The 17131-nt window shown below is 60.1% G+C and overlaps 1 protein-coding gene and 1 long non-coding RNA gene across 2 annotated transcripts; one reads left to right on the top strand and one right to left on the bottom strand.

Moving 5' to 3' along the window:
* Nucleotides 1-4760: 4760 nt before the first annotated feature.
* On the top strand, nt 4761-6325 carry LOC135191904 (uncharacterized). Its single transcript, XR_010308878.1, has 2 exons — nt 4761-5336; nt 5549-6325. It is a non-coding gene; the product is annotated as an uncharacterized LOC135191904 (long non-coding RNA).
* Nucleotides 6326-7144: 819 nt separating this feature from the next.
* Nucleotides 7145-16948, bottom strand: CCDC43 (coiled-coil domain containing 43). The gene is made up of 5 exons (XM_064174576.1): nt 16687-16948; nt 11833-11920; nt 10570-10705; nt 9140-9192; nt 7145-8406 (listed from the first exon to the last, which is right to left on the bottom strand). The coding sequence occupies exons 1-5, from the start codon at nt 16867-16869 to the stop codon at nt 8219-8221; spliced, it is 648 nt and encodes a 215-aa protein (XP_064030646.1). The 5' UTR covers nt 16870-16948; the 3' UTR covers nt 7145-8218.
* Nucleotides 16949-17131: the final 183 nt, after the last annotated feature.

Here is a 17131-nt window from a genome sequence, read left to right as displayed (position 1 = left end):
CTTTGCTCTTGGTGCCCAGCTTAGGACCAAGGGAAAATCTGAGGCTGCCGCCAGCAAGGGGAGGGCAGCTGCTGCTGCCAGAGCAGCTGAGGTGCAGGTGCAGGTGTTGAACCAGCCTGGGTGGACACCCAGCAGCTCCCCAGCCCCACCTGTGGCCAGGGCTGCTCTGGGCACTGCAGTGTCCCTACCCTGCCTCAAGCCCAGCAGCTGTGCAGGGGGCTCCAGGCTGCAAGAAAACGTCAGAACTGGGCCCCAGTGCTGGGCTGTGGGCAGGCTCTGGGGCTGGGGGTGATGCACTGCCACCCTTGGCCCTCAGTAGCTGCTTCCCACCCCAGCTCCCTGTTCTGCCTCAGCTGGGATCCACACAGCCCCCAGGCCGAGCTGAGGCCTGGGGAGAGCAGGGTTTGGCCACAGACTCAGAAGCTGGAAGAGACCTTCAAAGTCCTCTGGTCCAAGCCCCCTGCCCTGAGCAGGGACATCTGCCACCAGCACAGGCTGCTCAAGCCCCCACCCAGCCTGACCTTGAGCACCTCCAGGGAAGAGGCATCCACAGCCAACATGGGCAGCCTGTTCCAGTGCAGACTTTCCTCCTTACAGCTCCTCTGAACCCAGCCCCTGCCCCTTTGAAGCCCCTTGGCCTATCCCCACTGCCGTGGAACACGAGGCTGACTTGTAAAGCCCAAGTGATGTATTGGTGAAACACGGAGCTCCCCTTCCCCACACTCAGTTCCCCAGGTGGATTCTTTGATGAGGCTGGAGTAGCAGCTCAGAGAATGGTAAATAAAAGAGAGTCTGTGGTGTGAAAGTTCTTTGAGCCTTTGCTCAGTGTTGATTTTAAGAGCTCATCAGTCTGCTCACAGGCACAGCAGCTCAGCAGGGTTTGGGAGCACTATTAGGGCGTTGTCCCTTTTCCCCGGCCAGCATCGGGCCCAGGCAGTCTCACGCCGAGCTGAGGCTGGAGCAGGCAGGCCGAAGCAGGCATGCTGGAGCAGGCTGAGCAGTGGGAACGGGCTGCAGGCAGGTAGCTGGTAGGGTGGTAGCAGCAGTGACAACAGCACACAGCACCCCCGAGGCAGGCAGACACCACTGATAATGCCCAAAGGAGCTGTGCTCACAGCTCTGACCATTTGTACGATGTTCTTACAGATTGGTACAAAGTTATCATCAACCTGCACAATTGGGCAGTTCTTACCAAAACAGCCTGCAGGACCACCCACAGCTCAGCCCCTCAGCAGGTGCTCAGTGTGCATGGGAACCAAGGCCCATAGCTGGAAAACATTGGCCAATGTTTACCTTTTATCTTCCCTAGGGAGGAAACTTCTCATGGGACCAGAGGATTGTTTTGGTTTTATGATGCTTTTGGCTTACAATGTGAGACACTGCAACTGACATGACATGGGGACCTTTCAGGGGCTTTGCCACCCTCCATGACATGCTCCACCCCCTGGCTCACATTAAGCCAAGAATCAGAAAACAAAAATGAAAACTTAACCATTATACATATATGACTAAAATAACTAATACATAAACATGACTATAATCTAAACCAGCCTAAACCAGATGAATCCCATATGCCCACCCCCTGAATGACACACAGCTTTATTGAATATTTACAAAGCAAGAACACCTGGTATGTGCTAAAGCAATTCAGGAGTCTGGGAGAATCCATCGTGCACTGATGCAATGAGTTTCCCACTTACATCAGTTGCTTCCCATGCATACAACCTGAAGGGGCATTGTAGCCAGGTGGGGGTGGTCTCTTCTCCCAGGCAACCAGCAACAGAACAAGGGGACACAGTCTCAAGTTGTGCCAGGGTAGGTATAGGCTGGATATTAGGAAGAAGTTCTTCACAGAGAGAGTGATTGGCATTGGAATGGGCTGCCCAGGGAGGTGGTGGAGGCACCGTCCCTGGGGGTCTTCAAGAAAAGACTGGATGAGGCACTTGGTGCCATGGTCTGGTTGACTGGATAGGGCTGGGGGATAGGTTGGACTGGATGAGCTTGGAGGTCTCTTCCAACCTGGTTGATTCTATGACAGGGTCATAGGCACAACTCCAATCGAAGGCAAGTTTACCATTACTGGGTGTCCCACTTGTAATTTGTGTAATGATTGTTGAGAGTGTTGAGATTTAGCTGGTGGATGGTTAACATTCTCCACTGGCTTGTCAAGACAAAATGCTCTTATTTTAGGACTACCATAATTACCCCTTTGGTTATTCATGATGAAGACTGCATATGGTAAACATTTATCCCAGTTTCCTTTGGACACCATGGCATGTTTCTTAATCAGAGCATTGGTTCTCCCTACAATACCATTAGCTTGAGGATAGTAGGGAGTGTGGAATACCCATGAGACTCCCTCACCCTTAGCCCAGGCTTGTACAGGTGATGCTGTAAAGTGAGATCCATTATCACTTTGGATGTACTCTGGCATTGGCAGAATACTAAACCACTGCTTCAGAGCTTCAATAGTCTGAGCTCCTGTGGCAGCATTAGTTGCTGTAGCCATGACTAATCCTGAAACCACTTCCACCCCCACCAGTATATATTTCTTCCCATGTGAGGGTTCAAATGGTCCCACATAGTCGACTTGCCATGTGCTCCACATTTTCTTGTCTCCTCTGATGTGTTGTGCTGGTGCTAGGTTGGGGTGATTGGCTTTAAGCCTAATCTTGCACTGTGGACAAGCTGAAATGATTTCCTTGCAGGTAGTCATAGAAATTGGCCATCCTCTGGATCTACACTCATAGTAGAGGTCTGCTTTCCCTGAATGACCTCTTTTGATGTGTAGCCATTCAGCTAATCTCCACCGCTCATCTTTCTCATCATCAACTATGTTTATTTTCACCAGGAAATCTGCCTGATCATTCCAGGCTGCAGCTGGGGTTTGCTGTTTGGAATGCCCTTTAACCCAACCAACCTTAAGGGACCTGGATCGGCCTATCTCTGATAGCCTTTTCCAGTCATCAGCCCTCCAAACTTCCACGTTTGAAACTGATTCGCTTCCCACTGGCAAATCCACTCAGTGGCACTAGAACATCAAATCCAAGAATATTATGTTGACAGGTGCCTAATGCCACTTCTACCTGGGTACTTCTCTTCTCCCTGGGTAACCACAGTTTGGTTTTGGCTAAATAGCATGTTTCAGGCTGCCCTGTGACACCTGTTACTTTTACCTCCCTTCTGGATGGCAAGTCTCTTAGGCGTTTTGCCAGCTGCACATTTAGCACTGTAATTGGTGCACCTGTATCCAGCAGGTACTTAACAGCAGTTCTGTCTGGTCCTGGCCAGCGCCAGAACAAGAGGACACAGCCTTAGGCTGCGCCAGGGGAGGTTTAGGCTCGAGGTGAGGAGAAAGTTCTTCCCTGAGAGAGTCATTGGACACTGGAATGGGCTGCCCGGGGAGGTGGTGGAGTTGCCGTCCCTGGAGCTGTTCAAGGCAGGATTGGACGTGGCACTTGGTGCCATGGTCTAGCCTTGAGCTCTGTGGTAAAGGGTTGGACTTGATGATCTGTGAGGTCTCTTCTAACCCTGATGATACTATGATATGATACTATGATATGATACTATGATACAGGGTTCAGATTTCTCAGACCACTGACATGCAGAGACAAAGTGATGAGTGTGGCCTGAAGCATTCATCGCTGCTTCTAGTGTTTTGGTTTGCTTTTAGCTCGCTGCTGATCAGACTGACCTGACTTGCTAGGAGAAGTGGTTTTGGAACCCCGCTTATGGTCCTGTCCTCCCTCTTCTTCGTCATGGCCTTTCAGTGCCAGTTCTAACAGCTCTTTTATCATTTGATGCATATCATCTCATATAGATTTCCTCATGGCACTGAATTCAGCCTTCATGGGATCGTGCTCCACCTGTCTTCTCTTAAATAGATCACGAGGTTTTACCCCATACTTTTGCTCTTGTGTCGGGATTATACCCGGCCCATAACAGGGACTTGGTATCCAGGTCATTCCAGAACTGAAGCGACGATTAAGCTCAGGGCTCCCCCTGGGACTTGATCGTGGGCTTCATTCTGGACTCCCTTTAGGGCTACCAGACGTCTTAGCATGTCACACGTCTTGTTTCTTTCCTCGTGATGCAGGGCTGCTCTTGCTTCCAGACTGCCTCTTCTGAAAGGCAGGTGCTGGTAAAGGTGGCTCAGTATCATAACCCAATACTCGCCCTAGACTAAATAATTCGCCGAGCAGCTCTCTCCAGGTAGTGTGGTGGAGTGAGCTCTGTCCTGGCTGCGTGTTTTTGAACATTACCTTCTCAATTTGCACCTTTCTTCTATAGCATTCAGCTCTTAAAAAAATCGGCAAACCCTTTACCAGAGGTCCCAGCCTATGTGGCTCTATTGGGGCATCCATCGGGTTTGAGTATAGCCCCCTCTGACTCACGGCTTGCATACACGCGCTCTTAGTGACTGCTTCATTTAACTCATCAGGGTTTGTGACCCAGAATGTTGTGGGTTCATCCCTATCTAAAGGATCATAAGAAGCAGCCCAATAAAAGATTCTAGCACTCAATGCAAGATTTCCCTCGGGACCATCCCCAAGGAACACTTCGGGTCCCCAGCAGCTTCTCCCCACCTCTTCACGGGACAAGACTATCGCCTCGGCACCACTATTCACCACCCGGCATACATAGTCAGTGATGGTTTCATGAGGCATGCGGGAATAGATTTCCCTAAGCTCATGCATCTCTAACGCCGTGTATGGTGTAGTCTTCGCGGCCGTGGTTTTATTCCCTCGGTGGCCTTGGACGGTTTCGGACGCGAGGAGAGGATGTGCGGAATGGGTTCTCACGCCTCCGTGCGTCTCTCCCACCTCCGTGTCGCTGCCGGTTGGCGCGGGGCCGGGCTGCGGCCCGGGATGGCGCTGCGCAGGTGCACTGCCTCTGCCGCTCCGCAACGGCGGCCCGGGGGGGGGCTGCGGAGCCGAGCGCGGCTGGGCTGGCACCGCCGGCGCTTGCTGCGGGAGCGGCCGCACCGGCGGCTGTGGGGCTCGTCCTGGCTGCGCAGCTGATGGCAGAGCTGGCTGAGGAGACGGCATCGGCGCTGGCGCGGACTGAGGCTGGATCGACTGCTCTGTTTGCGTCTGAGCCGATACCCGGGGCGGCGCAGCCGGCTGCGCTGGCGGCAGCGCTTGTCGAGCCGAGGCGTGCGGCAGAGGGACGGGTGTAGACCGCGCCGGGAGCTGGCGTGGCTGGGGCGCTTGAGATAGAGTCCCTGAGTCGTACAGCCCCGAGGCCGGCGTTTGGGCACGGGACGGCGGCGGCGGTGAAGGAACTGGGACCGGTTGCGGCGCTTGGACCGGAGAAGGAGCGATTGGCAAAGCCTGGTAAGCTCCCGACTCTCTCCGGCGGACCGCGGGCTGCGGCGCACCGGCCATGGGCTGCGGCTGTGATGGCTGAGCCGTTTGAACGGGGCTAGAGGACGGCACACCCAGGGCAGCTGTCGGTTCCCGGCGGCGGGCTGCGGCGTACCCGCACACGATCCAGCCCTGGACTGTGCCACTCGGGCTAGCACTCTGTCTAACTTCTCCTCCCACAGTCTCATCCTGTCTTCAGTCACCGCGGGTCCCGCACGACAGCCTGTGCTCTGCCGGGCCGCCTCTGCGTCTCTCAGGGCTGCATCCCTCTCCTTTCGGAGCACCCTGACCTCTCGCTGGGCAGCTTCTACATTCACACCGCGCCGGACACTTTCCTCTCCCAAACTCCTAACTTCAGCTCTCAGCTCCTCATTGGTTCGCTCCCAGTACCTTCGCTCTCGACGGAAACGATCCTCCAGCTCCTTCGAATCGTCTCTCAGCTTTCCTAATTTAAGTCTCAGGCCATCACATTCGCTGTGAGCATGAACCAGAAATGCTGCCAACCGCACAAAATTCTCACTGTCCACTCCTTCAGCGTCCTTAAAGGCCACGTACAGCGCAGTGAGCACATCTGCTGACTTACTGGCAGCTCGGTCTAGGCTAACATCGCCGAGCCTGTCCACGGCTCTCCGTATATCAGAAGGCTCAAAGACAGACACGAACTTGGAAAGCAGATCTAATCCTGCCAGCGCTCCTGCAGCCTCTGCTGCCGCAGCCTCTCCCCCCTGTGCCATTATGAACTCTCTGCCGTTACTCTGTATCTACCTCATCCTGCCCACGACGCCAGCTTGTCGTGGAACGCAGTCTCACAGGGAATTCACGGGGAGAACAGGCGAGGCTGACTTGTAAAGCCCAAGTGATGTATTGCTGAAACACGGAGCTCCCCTTCCCCAAACTCAGTTCCCCAGGTGGATTCTTTGATGAGGCTGGAGTAACAGCTCAGAGAATGGTAAATAAAAGAGAGTCTGTGGTGTGAAAGTTCTTTGAGCCTTTGTTCAGTGTTGATTCTAAGAGCTCATCAGTCTGCTCACAGGCACAGCAGCTCAGCAGGGTTTGGGAGCACCATTAGGGCGTTGTCCCTTTTCCCCGGCCAGCATCGGGCCCAAGCAGTCTCACGCCGAGCTGAGGCTGGAGCAGGCTGAGCAGTGGGAACGGGCTGCAGGCAGGTAGCTGGCAGGTTGGTAGCAGCAGCGACAACAGCACACAGCACCCCCGAGGCAGGCAGACACCACTGATAATGCCCAAAGGAGCTGTGCTCACAGCTCTGACCATTTGTACAATGTTCTTACAGATTGGTACAAAGTTATCATCAACCTGCACAATTGGGCAGTTCTTACCAAAACAGCCTGCAGGACCACCCACAGCTCAGCCCCTCAGCAGGTGCTCAGTGTGCACCAAGGCCCATAGCTGGAAAACACTGGCCAATGTTTACCTTTTATCTTCCCTAGGGAGGAAACTTCTCATGGGACCAGAAGATTGTTTTGGCTTACAATGTGAGACACTGCAACTGACATGACATGGGGACCTTTCAGGGGCTTTGCCACCCTCCATGACACCCACTCCCTGATTAAGGTCCCTTATTGGCTTTCTTTGTCCACTGCCTTGTGAGGGGCTGGGGCAGAGGTGAAGGAAACCACAGTCTGGGAAACAAGCTGGGAATAACCAAAGGCCAGCACTAGGGAGGCCTCAGACAGTCCTGTTGGGTAGGGGAGCAGAAGGAGGTGGGACAGGGAGCCCCAGAGGGCACCCCAGGGCACCCAGTCAGACACAGGAGCCTGTTCTTGGCCAACTACTTTTATTGTTCAGGTCCAAAGATGAACACTCAGACGTGCAGCAGGGACTGAAACAGAGGCAGGCCCAGGCCTGGGCTGGCACCGAGAGCAGGCGGTGGGCTGGGGGCTGGGTGCCCAGGAGCTCACCTCACCTGCACACAGCCAGAGGCACAGGGTTCCTCCTGCACCCCTGAGCACACTGCAGCTCCTTCACACTCAGTCCCCAGAGCTCCCGAGCTGGGGGGCACTAAAGAGGCTGGAAACAGCCCTCCAGGGGAGACAGAAGCAATCGGCCCCCAGGGGCAGCCGTGGCTGTGCCCAGTGACAGCCTGCCCTGGAGCACTCACCCTGGCACCCACTGCTCACCCCAGGATCACCAGGGAGCACTGCAGCAGCCACTGCTCACCCCAGGAAGCACTGCAGGGAGCTCCACAAGCAGCCACCAGCAAAGGCCTAAAATAGCAGCAGGGCTCTGGCACAGGACCCAGCACGGTGCTGGCTGTCCCAGGGGCCCGGGGGTGGTGCAGCCTCCCAGCTGCTCTCATGGATATTTGATGAGGCTCCCTCTGCCTGGCCGCAGCAGCCCCAGCTGAGGAGGGCTGCAGCCGCAGCGCTGTCCTGGCAGCACCAGCAGCAAGCACCTGGCGAGGCTGGTGGCCATAAAGTCACCTCTGCCCCATAGCAGCAGGTCCAGGATCAGCCCAGGAAGCTCTCAGGCACCCAGCTCCTGCAAACCGAGGCTGCTGGGAGGCCACAGCCAGCCTGGGAGCCCTCTCCTGCATCCCCATTTGCCTCGGTGGGCAGGGCTGGAAGGACAAAGCGATCCAAAGAGCAGCTCTTTGGTACAGACATTGGCCACAAGCACCCAGAGGACGTTGGACACCACAAGCACAGGGCACACTGCAGCTGCTGCCTGAAAAATGTCTTCTCTGCTATGGAAAAACACAAAGAGAGGAAAACGAAACACCCCAAAGAAACCTTTCTGCAGAGCCTCTCTGCCAGCCCCAGCTGTGCCCAGGCTCCCGCTGCCGAAACACACCAACGGCCTCCTGCCCTCGGAGTCCGGCCGGGAGCCCCCAGCTACCGCTTCCGCTCGCCCTTCTGTGTCCTCTTCTTCTCCTTCTCCTTCCTCTCCTGCTTGGCCAGCTTGTCCTTCTCCCGCTGCAGCTTGTCCTGCTCCTTCTTCTTCTGGAACTCGTCCCGCAGCAGCTCCCTCTCCAGCTTCCTGGCGTTCAGCACATCCTCCACGTTGGTGTTGCGGAACAGCGCTGCCCGCCCCGCGCGTTAAGGACAGCTGGAGCAGGGCTGGACTGGATCCCACCTCCCCCTCCACCTCCTGGCTCCCCCTACCCTTCCTGCAAGCCGAGCAGGGAAGGTGCTCCAGGTTCAGCCCAGGGGGCTGGGAGAGTGCTCTGGAAATCACAGAATGGTTTAGGTTGGAAAGGAGCTCAAAGCTCAGCCAGATCCAAACCCTGCCATAGGCAGGGACAGCTCCCACTGGGAACAGGTCGCTCAAGGCCTCATCCAGCCTGGTCCTCCACAAGGAGTTTGGGAATGGAGAAGTGAATCATGGAAGGTTTGGGGCTTGGCCACCACCGGGGGTCAGCTGCACTGCAGCTCTCTGAGCCTCACCACCATTTGCTGTTGCACTTTGACCAACTCCTGCCACGAGTCACCTGCCTGGACACAGCTAACACTGCCCTGATGTGCTGTCAGAGCTGTCCTCAGCCATGAGCCTGTCCTGTGAAGCTGCAGCGCGGAGGGGAGGGGGAAGAAGCAGTGGAGGAAAGAGGAGAGAGACTCAGCTCCAGCCCTGCACTGGGCCGGCAGCAGGGGACACAGAACCTTTGTTCCGAGCAAGGGCAGAGGGAAAATGAATCAGCAGCCTGAAGGTGGCCCTGGAGAAAGGGCGAGGGCAGGATCGGCTCTGGCAAGGAAGCACAGGAAAGGCCCCTGGGAGCTGCCCTCCCCCCGAGCCCGAGGCACCAAGGCAAAGGATACACTTCTCTGAGCCCAGGCTGACGGCGGCCGAAGCCTCCTGCTCGTCCTCCCCACTGAGAGGGCGTTAAGGAAAGCAAGGACTGGTGCCCCTGTGGTGCCAGGCAGTGAGCGGTGCCCCTGAGGTGCCAGGCAGTGAGCAATGCCCCTGCCGCACCAGGCACTGAGCGGTGCCCCTGAGGTGCCAGGCAGTGAGCAGTGCCCCTGCAGAGCCAGGCACTGAGCAGTGCCCCTGCGGTGCCAGGCAGTGACTGCTGCCCCTGCACTGTCAGACCTCCCCAGGCCATGCCAGACCATGACTGCATCCAGCCCCAAGGAGCCCACACGAGCAGAGACAATCAGGGCCAGGCAAGCACAGAGTCCACATTCAGCTCCCTCCTGCTGCTCGAGCGCCAGGGCTGGGTCCCTCCTGCTCAGTTTTGCTCCTCTTGTGCCACACGGAACTGCTGTGGAATGGCTCAGGCTGGAAGGGAGCTCAGAGCTCAGCTCCTCCAACCACCTGCCATGGGCAGGGACACCTCTCAACCAGGCTTGGTTGCTCAAGGCCTCATCCAGCCTGCCCTTGAACACTCCCTGGGCAGCCTGTGCCAGGCTCTCACCACCCTCACACTGCAGAGCTTCCTCCTCAGCTCCACTCTCAGCCTGCTCTGCCTCAGCTCCAAACCATTCCCCTGGGCCTGGCTCAGACCCCCTCAGCCAAAGTCTCTCTGCAGCCTTCCTGCAGGCTCCCTCCAGGCACTGGCAGCAGCTCTGAGGTCCCCCTGGAGCCTTCTCCTCCCCCAGCTCCCTCAGCCTGTGCCCACAGCAGAGCTGCTCCAGCCCCTGGAGCATCTCTGAGTGCTTCTGCTGGGGCGAGCAGAGCTGGAGGCAGGACTGGAGGTGAGGTCTGAGCAGAGCCAAGGGGCACAATGCCCTCTCCTGCCCTCTGCCCACACTGCTCTGGCTGCAGCCAGCACTCAGCTGCCTTAGGGCTGCAGGAGGGCACTGCTGGCTCCTGGGGAGCTGCTCAGCACCCCCAAGGCTCTTTCTTCAGCTCTGTAAGCAGGGAGCTTTCCCTCTCCCACTCCACACCCCCTGAAGAGGACCTTTTCAATGAGCTTCTCACCAGCCAGCAGGAGGTTAACTCAGTACCACAACTGCTGGGCACAGCTACAGGAGCTGAGTCGTGGCTCTTCTGCAACACACCTGGGCTGGGTGACCCCTACCCAGGTGGGCAGTGTGGGATGACAAAAGAAGCACCCTCAAAGGAGAGTCTGCTCATGGCATTCCACAAACTAGGAGCTGTTCTGCCATGGAAGTTGTTCTGCCATGGAGGAGGAAGCCTGGCACGTGTGCCCAGCTCTGCCCCCAGCCAGGGCAGCTGAAGGGTGCCCTGCAGGTGTCTAACAGGTCTGGTCCCTCAGAGCACCTCAGCAGGGCCAGGAAAAGGATATTCCTCCTCATCTGTGACGTTGGCATACTGGGCCAGGAGGGCAGCTTTCCTCTGCCTCTCCTCCTGGGACACCTCCTTTGGCTTCACCACAATCCTGGCCTGCTTCTCCATCATGCTGGCGATGGCCTGGATCTCATCTGGCAAGGAGAAGAGGCAGAGCATCAGGCAGTCCCTGCAGACACAGCAGCAAAGCCCCTGAGTGCTTTAACCACAGGCCTAAAACTGCAGGCAGCAGCAAGCCTGACAGCCCAGAGCTGAGCAGCTCAGTCCCTGCTGCAGCGTTAATTAACACAATTAACTGATCACCCACCCAGGCTGCAAGCAGCTGATTCACCCTGGAAGGCCCTCAAAGGCCACCTGGGGGCTGACACATCCCTTGCAGGGCTCCTCAGGGCTCTCACATCGGTGACCAATCCTGGGGTGCAAGCCCAGCCAGAGATTAACCCTTCGTGTTCCTAACACTGCTGCCTTCTTTTTGTGCCAACTCCTGTGGGGACCCCACCCCCTGGGCAGGAGGAGCCCAGCAGCAGCCCCAGCCAGGTGCTAGAAGAGGCACAGATCAGTGCAGCCCTTCCCTGGCCCCAGCCAGAGGCAAGGCTGGCCCAAGGGTGGCCTTTGGGGGGAAGCCCCAAGCTGCTGCCTGGCTCTGCCAGCCCTGCAGAGGGGAGTGGGTTTGTGGCAGGCTGGGGTTAGCCAAGCAGGGCAGTGCAGGAGCAGCTCCCTCACTGCAGGGCTGCCTGCAGGAGGGCAGCAGGCAGGGACAAGGTTTGTGTGCAGCCAGAACCAAGGCAGAGACGCAGAGCAGGCAAACAAGAGGCATTCAGCCCCAGGGGAGGGCACATCAGGGTCACAGCTGGCTCCCTGCTGCTGCCAGCTTGCAAGCTGACCCCTGCTGCATGCCTGCACCAGCAAAATCTTCCCAGTGGCTGAATCCTTTGTTGTGAGAGCTCTGCTCATGGCCACAGGCAGCTCTGCTCCTGGCCACAGGCAGCTCAGCTCCTGGCCACGGGCAGCTCTGCTCCTGGCCACGGGCAGCTCTGCTCCTGGCCACGGGCAGCTCTGCTCCTGGCCACGGGCAGCTCAGCTCCTGGCCACGGGCAGCTCAGCTCCTGGCCACGGGCAGCTCAGCAGCAGCAGTGTTGGTGTGAGTTCCCCACAGGGTCACTCTGAGTCACTCACAGCTCCAGCAGAGGCACCCAGCAGAGGCACCCAGCAGAGGCACCCAGCAGAGGCACCCAGCAGAGGCACCCAGCAGCCACCCTACCTTCTTTTTTCTCTTTGGTGTCCACAACCTGAGACTCAGACCACTTCTGCACCACCTCTCTGCAAACATCATTCATGAGGTCTTCTTCCTGGACAGCGAAAAAGCTTCCTCAGCCGTGGCACAAAGCTGGGCATGGGCATGAAGCAGGTGTGAGAAGCACCAGCTGCAGAGAGCCACAGCACCCAGCCAGCACCAGAGGTCTGCACACATGGGGCCTGGGGGGACCCAGGCCACACTTGTTGAGGCCCCTCAGGACTGGGGATGTCTCCCCCCACGAGGCAGGCACAAGGTGCTGGGGCTGCTGCCCAGCTCTGCACCGTGCCAGGCAGTGCCCTCACCACAGTGTCTGCCTGCCCACTGGGCAGCTCTAGCAGCACGGGCAGGGCAGTTGGCTCCCCAGGTGCCCTGTAACACCGAGGAGAGGCCAGCAGGGCACTGTAGAGCACAGCAGGGCACTGCAGGGCACAGCAGGGCACCCCAGGACCCAGCAGGGCACAGCAGGGCACCGCAGGGCACCGCGGCTCCAGGCACCACCCCTGCCCAGCAGCCTCTGCTCCCCAGCACGGCTGCGGAGGAGCTGCTCAAAGGCCACCTCTGAGCCAACCTCCCTAAGCCAACTCCACCAGACTGCAGGAGACATGGGGCAGGGGCAGGGGCAGGGGAGGGCCAGGCCAGGGCTGACACCACTCTGGGGTACTGAGGACCATGCCCACCCCCGGCAGGGACATCCTCATCCCTCCGGACCTGCCATCGGCAGTGGCAGTGAACAGTCACAGTGCAGGGCACTGCTGAGGGCAGAAAGAAACCAGCACAGCCAGAGCCAGGACAGGAGCCCAGAGCCAGGACAGGAGCCCAGCAGCACGGCAGGAGCCCCAGCAGGAGCCCAGCAGCACGGCAGGAGCCCCAGCAGCACGGCAGGAGCCCCAGCACCTCGGCAGGAGCCCCAGCAGCACGGCAGGAGCCCCAGCAGCACGGCAGGAGCCCCAGCAGCACGGCAGGAGCCCCAGCAGGACGGCAGGAGCCCCAGCAGCACGGCAGGAGCCCCAGCAGGAGCCCAGCAGCACGGCAGGAGCCCCAGCAGGACGGCAGGAGCCCCAGCAGGACGGCAGGAGCCCCAGCAGGAGCCCAGCAGCACGGCAGGAGCCCCAGCAGGAGCCCAGCAGCACGGCAGGAGCCCCAGCAGGAGCCCAGCAGCACGGCAGGAGCCCCAGCAGGAGCCCAGCAGCACGGCAGGAGCCCCAGCAGCACGGCAGGAGCCCCAGCAGCACGGCAGGAGCCCCAGCAGCACGGCAGGAGCCCCAGCAGGAGCCCAGCAGCACGGCAGGAGCCCCAGCAGGACGGCAGGAGCCCCAGCAGCACGGCAGGAGCCCCAGCAGGAGCCCAGCAGCACGGCAGGAGCCCCAGCAGCACGGCAGGAGCCCCAGCAGCACGGCAGGAGCCCAGCAGCACGGCAGGAGCCCCAGCAGCACGGCAGGAGCCCCAGCAGCACGGCAGGAGCCCCAGCAGCACGGCAGGAGCCCCAGCAGGAGCCCAGCAGCACGGCAGGAGCCCCAGCAGCACGGCAGGAGCCCCAGCAGGAGCCCCAGCAGGAGCCCAGCAGCACGGCAGGAGCCCCAGCAGGAGCCCCAGCAGCACATCGTTGGCCTGCAGAGCTCCAGCACGGCTCAGTCCCTCCCTAGAGCAGCAGCCAGGACTCGCTGCTCTTGCTGTATGCCTACCCCGGCTGCGAGCTCAGGTCCCAGAGGCAGAGCCCAGGCCAGAACCAGGCTCCTGGCAGCAGAGAAGCATCCTGCAGAGCCATGAGCACATCACCAGGGAGGGGGCTGTGTGCCACGGCAGAGCTCCAGCATCATCCTAATGGCTCAGCTGAGGAAGACACATGGGAAGGACCAGCAGCAGGGGCAGGAGGTGAGCTGGGACCTGCTGAGGGCCACCTCAGCCATCAGCCAGCTGGGACCAGGATGTGTCCCTGGCAGGCCTGGCAGTGCACTGCAGCTGTTGTTGCCCAGGCTCGACCCAGGCACTGCCTGCAAATCATGGGATGGCTTCGGTAGGAAAAGCCCTTTCAGGTCATGGATCCAACCCTGAACCCAGCACCAGCAGGGCAGCACCAAACCATGGCCCTCAGCACCACAGCTCTGAAACTCCTCCAGGGATGGGGACTCCACCCCTGGACAACCCTCAAGGGGAAGAAATTGTTCCTCATGTCCAACCTAAACCTCCCCTGGGGCAACTTGAGGCCATTTCCTCTTGTCCTGTCACTGACCAACCCCCATCTGGCTCCAGCCTCCTCTCAGGGAGCTGTAAAGAGCAGTGAGGGCTCCCTCAGCCTCCTCTTCTCCAGGCTGCATGTCCCCAGTTCCTCAGTGCTCCTCCCCAGCCCTGTTCTCCAGACCCTTCCCCAGCTTCATTGCTCTTCTCTAGATGTGCTCCTGCACCTGAATGTCCCTCTTGGAGTAAGGGTTGGAGTCTCCATCCCTGGAGGGGTTTCAAAGCTGTGGTGCTGAGTGCCATGGTTGAGTGGTGCCCTGGGGCAGTGCTGGGTTAAGGCTTGGACTCCATGATCTGAAAGTACTTTTCCAGCCTAAGGATTCTCTGACTCCAGCCTAAGACTGATGCTAAGAATGGGGGAAGAGCCCCCAGGACACTGATGCTTAGAGTGGGTGTCCATGTCTGGGAGAGCCCCCAGGACACTGATGCTAAGAGTGGGTGTCCATGTCTGGGAGAGCCCCCAGGACACTGAGGTCCTGGCAGGAGCCCAGGCTGCAGGGGCAGGGCAGCAGTGAGGATGATGTGCATGAGATCATCTCATGTGTCCAGGAAACATCAAGCACGAAGTTCAGGTGCCAGGGTCCCCTCCAGCCAAGGTAACAAAGGTCAGCATGGGGCAAGGGCACAGGAGCCATGCAGGAGGGTCTGGGGTGCCAGAAGCACTCACAGGAAAAGGATCCTCCTCGATGGATGAGCTCTCACAGGCAGAGAGGGCTGCAGTCAGGGCTGGCAGAACAAACTTCACATGGGAGCAGGAGGGAAGGAACTTCATACTGGGGCTGCCAGCTGGTGCCAGAGTGCCCAGGAGCCATCACTGGTCCCTGGCAGCCCAGAGCCAGCTGTGTGCTGGCTGCAGCCAGAGCAGGAGAGCAGCAGTACAGGGAGAGGATTCTGCCCCTCTGCTCAGCCCTCACCTGCAGCACTGCCTCCAGCTCTGGGAACCCAGCACAAGGAGCTGGAGCTGCTGGAGAAGGTCCAGAGGAGGCCACAAAGGTGATCAGAGGGCTGGAGAAGCTCTGCTGTGGGGACAGGCTGGGAGGGTTGGGGCTGTGCAGCCTGGAGAAGAGAAGGCTCCAGGGAGACCTCAGAGCAGCTTCCAGTGCCTGAAGGGGCTGCAGGAGAGCTGGGGAGGGACTTGTGCCAAGGGCTGGGAGGGACAGGCCAGGGACAATGGCTTGGAGCTGGGAGAGGGGAGAGTGAGAGTGGAGATGGGGAAGAGATTCACACTGAAACCCAAGAGCAGTGCAGCAGCCTCAGAGATGCTGTACAAAGCCTGCAGCCCCCACAGGACAGGACTGCTCCAAAGCAACTCTGCACTCTCCCAGCTGCATGAGCCTGGTGGGGGGAGAGGCAGCACTGCCCAGCCCAAGGCCTCCAGCCTCTGCCCGTGCCCAGCTGGCAGCAGTGTTGGTGTGAACCAGCTGCAGCCTGAGCCAAGGGCCTCGAGGCTCACATCACTGTGCTGTGAGCAGCAGGACCTGCTGCAAGCACAGCAGCATCTGCCACAGCTACCCTGAGCCACCCTGGAGGGCTCAGAGGTCAGTTGGGTGCCACCAGAAGCACTCAGCTCACAGCCAAGTCCTGTGCCCTCCGTGCATGAAAAGCTGCACCTGCCCCGGAGCTGCTGACACAGCAGAGAGTCACTGCAGAGCCAGGGACAGCTTTAGCCCAACAAGGACCTGAAAGCTGATCCAGAGCCACCCTGCACCAGCAGGGACCTCCCCACCCAGGGCAGGCTGCTCACAGCCCCACACAGCCTCCCCTGCACTGCTGCCAGCCATGGGCAGCTCCCAGCTCTCTGGGCAGCCTGGCACAGGCTCTCCCCACCCTCACTGCCAAACATTTCTCCCTTCTCTCCACTCTCAAGCTCCTCTCTCACCTTCCAACCATCCCCCCTTGGCCTGGCCCAGCAGCTCCTGCTCACAGCTCTGTCCCCAGCTCTCTGCTGGGCCCTTCCAGCACTCCAAGGCCACCAGAAGGTCTCCCTGCAGCCTTCTCTCCTGCAGCCTGCCCAAGCCCAACTCTCCCAGCCTGGCCTCACAGCAGAGCCCTTCCAGCCCTGCCAGCACTGCTGTGGCCTCCTCTGGCCCTGCTGCAGCAGCTCCCTGCCTGTGCTGTGCTGAGCACTCCAGAGCTGCCCCAGCACTGCAGGGAGGTCCCAGCAGAGCACAGCAGAGGGACACAATCCCCTCCCTGCCCCTGCTGCCCACACTGCTGGCATCAGCCCAGGCAGGGCTGGCTCTGGGCTGGCAGCGTTCGGTGCCAGCTGCTCCGCAGCTCTGCAGCCAGCAGCACGCCCGAGCCCCTCTCCCCAGGGCTGCTCTGCAGACTCCACCTCCCAGCCTGAGCTCCTGAACGAACCAAACCCCCGAGTCCGGGCGGCTGCAGGCAGCAAAGGCCTCCGGAGGTGTGCCAGAGCTGCCCGGGGAGGACTGCGCCCGGCAGGGCTCTGCCAACCGCTCCCGCGGATCCCGCCGGGCTCTGCAGGTCCCCACCCCCCGGCGCCGCCGGGATCAGCAAGGCTGCCGCCGCCTCCCGTCGCCCCCGGGGCGCGATCCCCACCCGGCCCGGCCGGTGCCTCACCAGGCAGGCGCCCAGCACCCCGCGCAGCGCCTCCAGCCGCTCCTCGTCGCTCTCCTCCTCGCGGAGCAGCCCCCGAATGTAGGCGCCGTACACGGCGCGGTCCAGCCCCAGCGCCTCCAGCCGCGCCGCCAGCCAGGCCGCGAAGCCTCCCTCCGCCTCCGCCTCCGCGCCCGGCGCCGCCATCCCGCACCGCGCAGCACCGCGCAGGCGCCCGCGCCCGCGGCAGCGACCCCACGGTGGCCGCGGAGGACAAACTTATGGGCAGAGCGGGCGCGGGCAGGGGCTCAGCCCGCCGGTGCCTGCGGCCGCGGCCCGCCGGAGCCGGGCGGGAGGGCTCACGGCGCTCACGGCCGCGCCGGGCCGGGGCGAGCAGCTCCGCTCCTGCCCGCGGGAGCGCGGAGGGGCCGCGGGCGCTGCGCGGGGCGGGCATGTCCGCGCGCGGCCG

This window comes from Pogoniulus pusillus, chromosome 40 (genome assembly GCF_015220805.1).
Source record: "Pogoniulus pusillus isolate bPogPus1 chromosome 40, bPogPus1.pri, whole genome shotgun sequence".
NCBI lineage: Eukaryota > Metazoa > Chordata > Aves > Piciformes > Lybiidae > Pogoniulus > Pogoniulus pusillus.
Note: the sequence above shows the minus strand (reverse complement) of the source record. Positions and strands in the feature narration are given on the sequence as shown.

Excerpts from the sequence above, each read along its gene's own strand:
- CCDC43 (XM_064174576.1), bottom strand. The coding sequence starts at position 16,869 with ATGGCGGCGCCGGGCGCGGAGGCGGAGGCGGAGGGAGGCTTCGCGGCC. Across the intron at positions 11,921-16,686 it reads GGGTGCTGGGCGCCTGCCTG|GAAGAAGACCTCATGAATGA; the intron begins GTGAGGCACCGG and ends TTCGCTGTCCAG. Across the intron at positions 9,193-10,569 it reads AACGTCACAGATGAGGAGGA|TGGGGAGGACGAGCAGGAGG; the intron begins ATATCCTTTTCC and ends ACGCCCTCTCAG.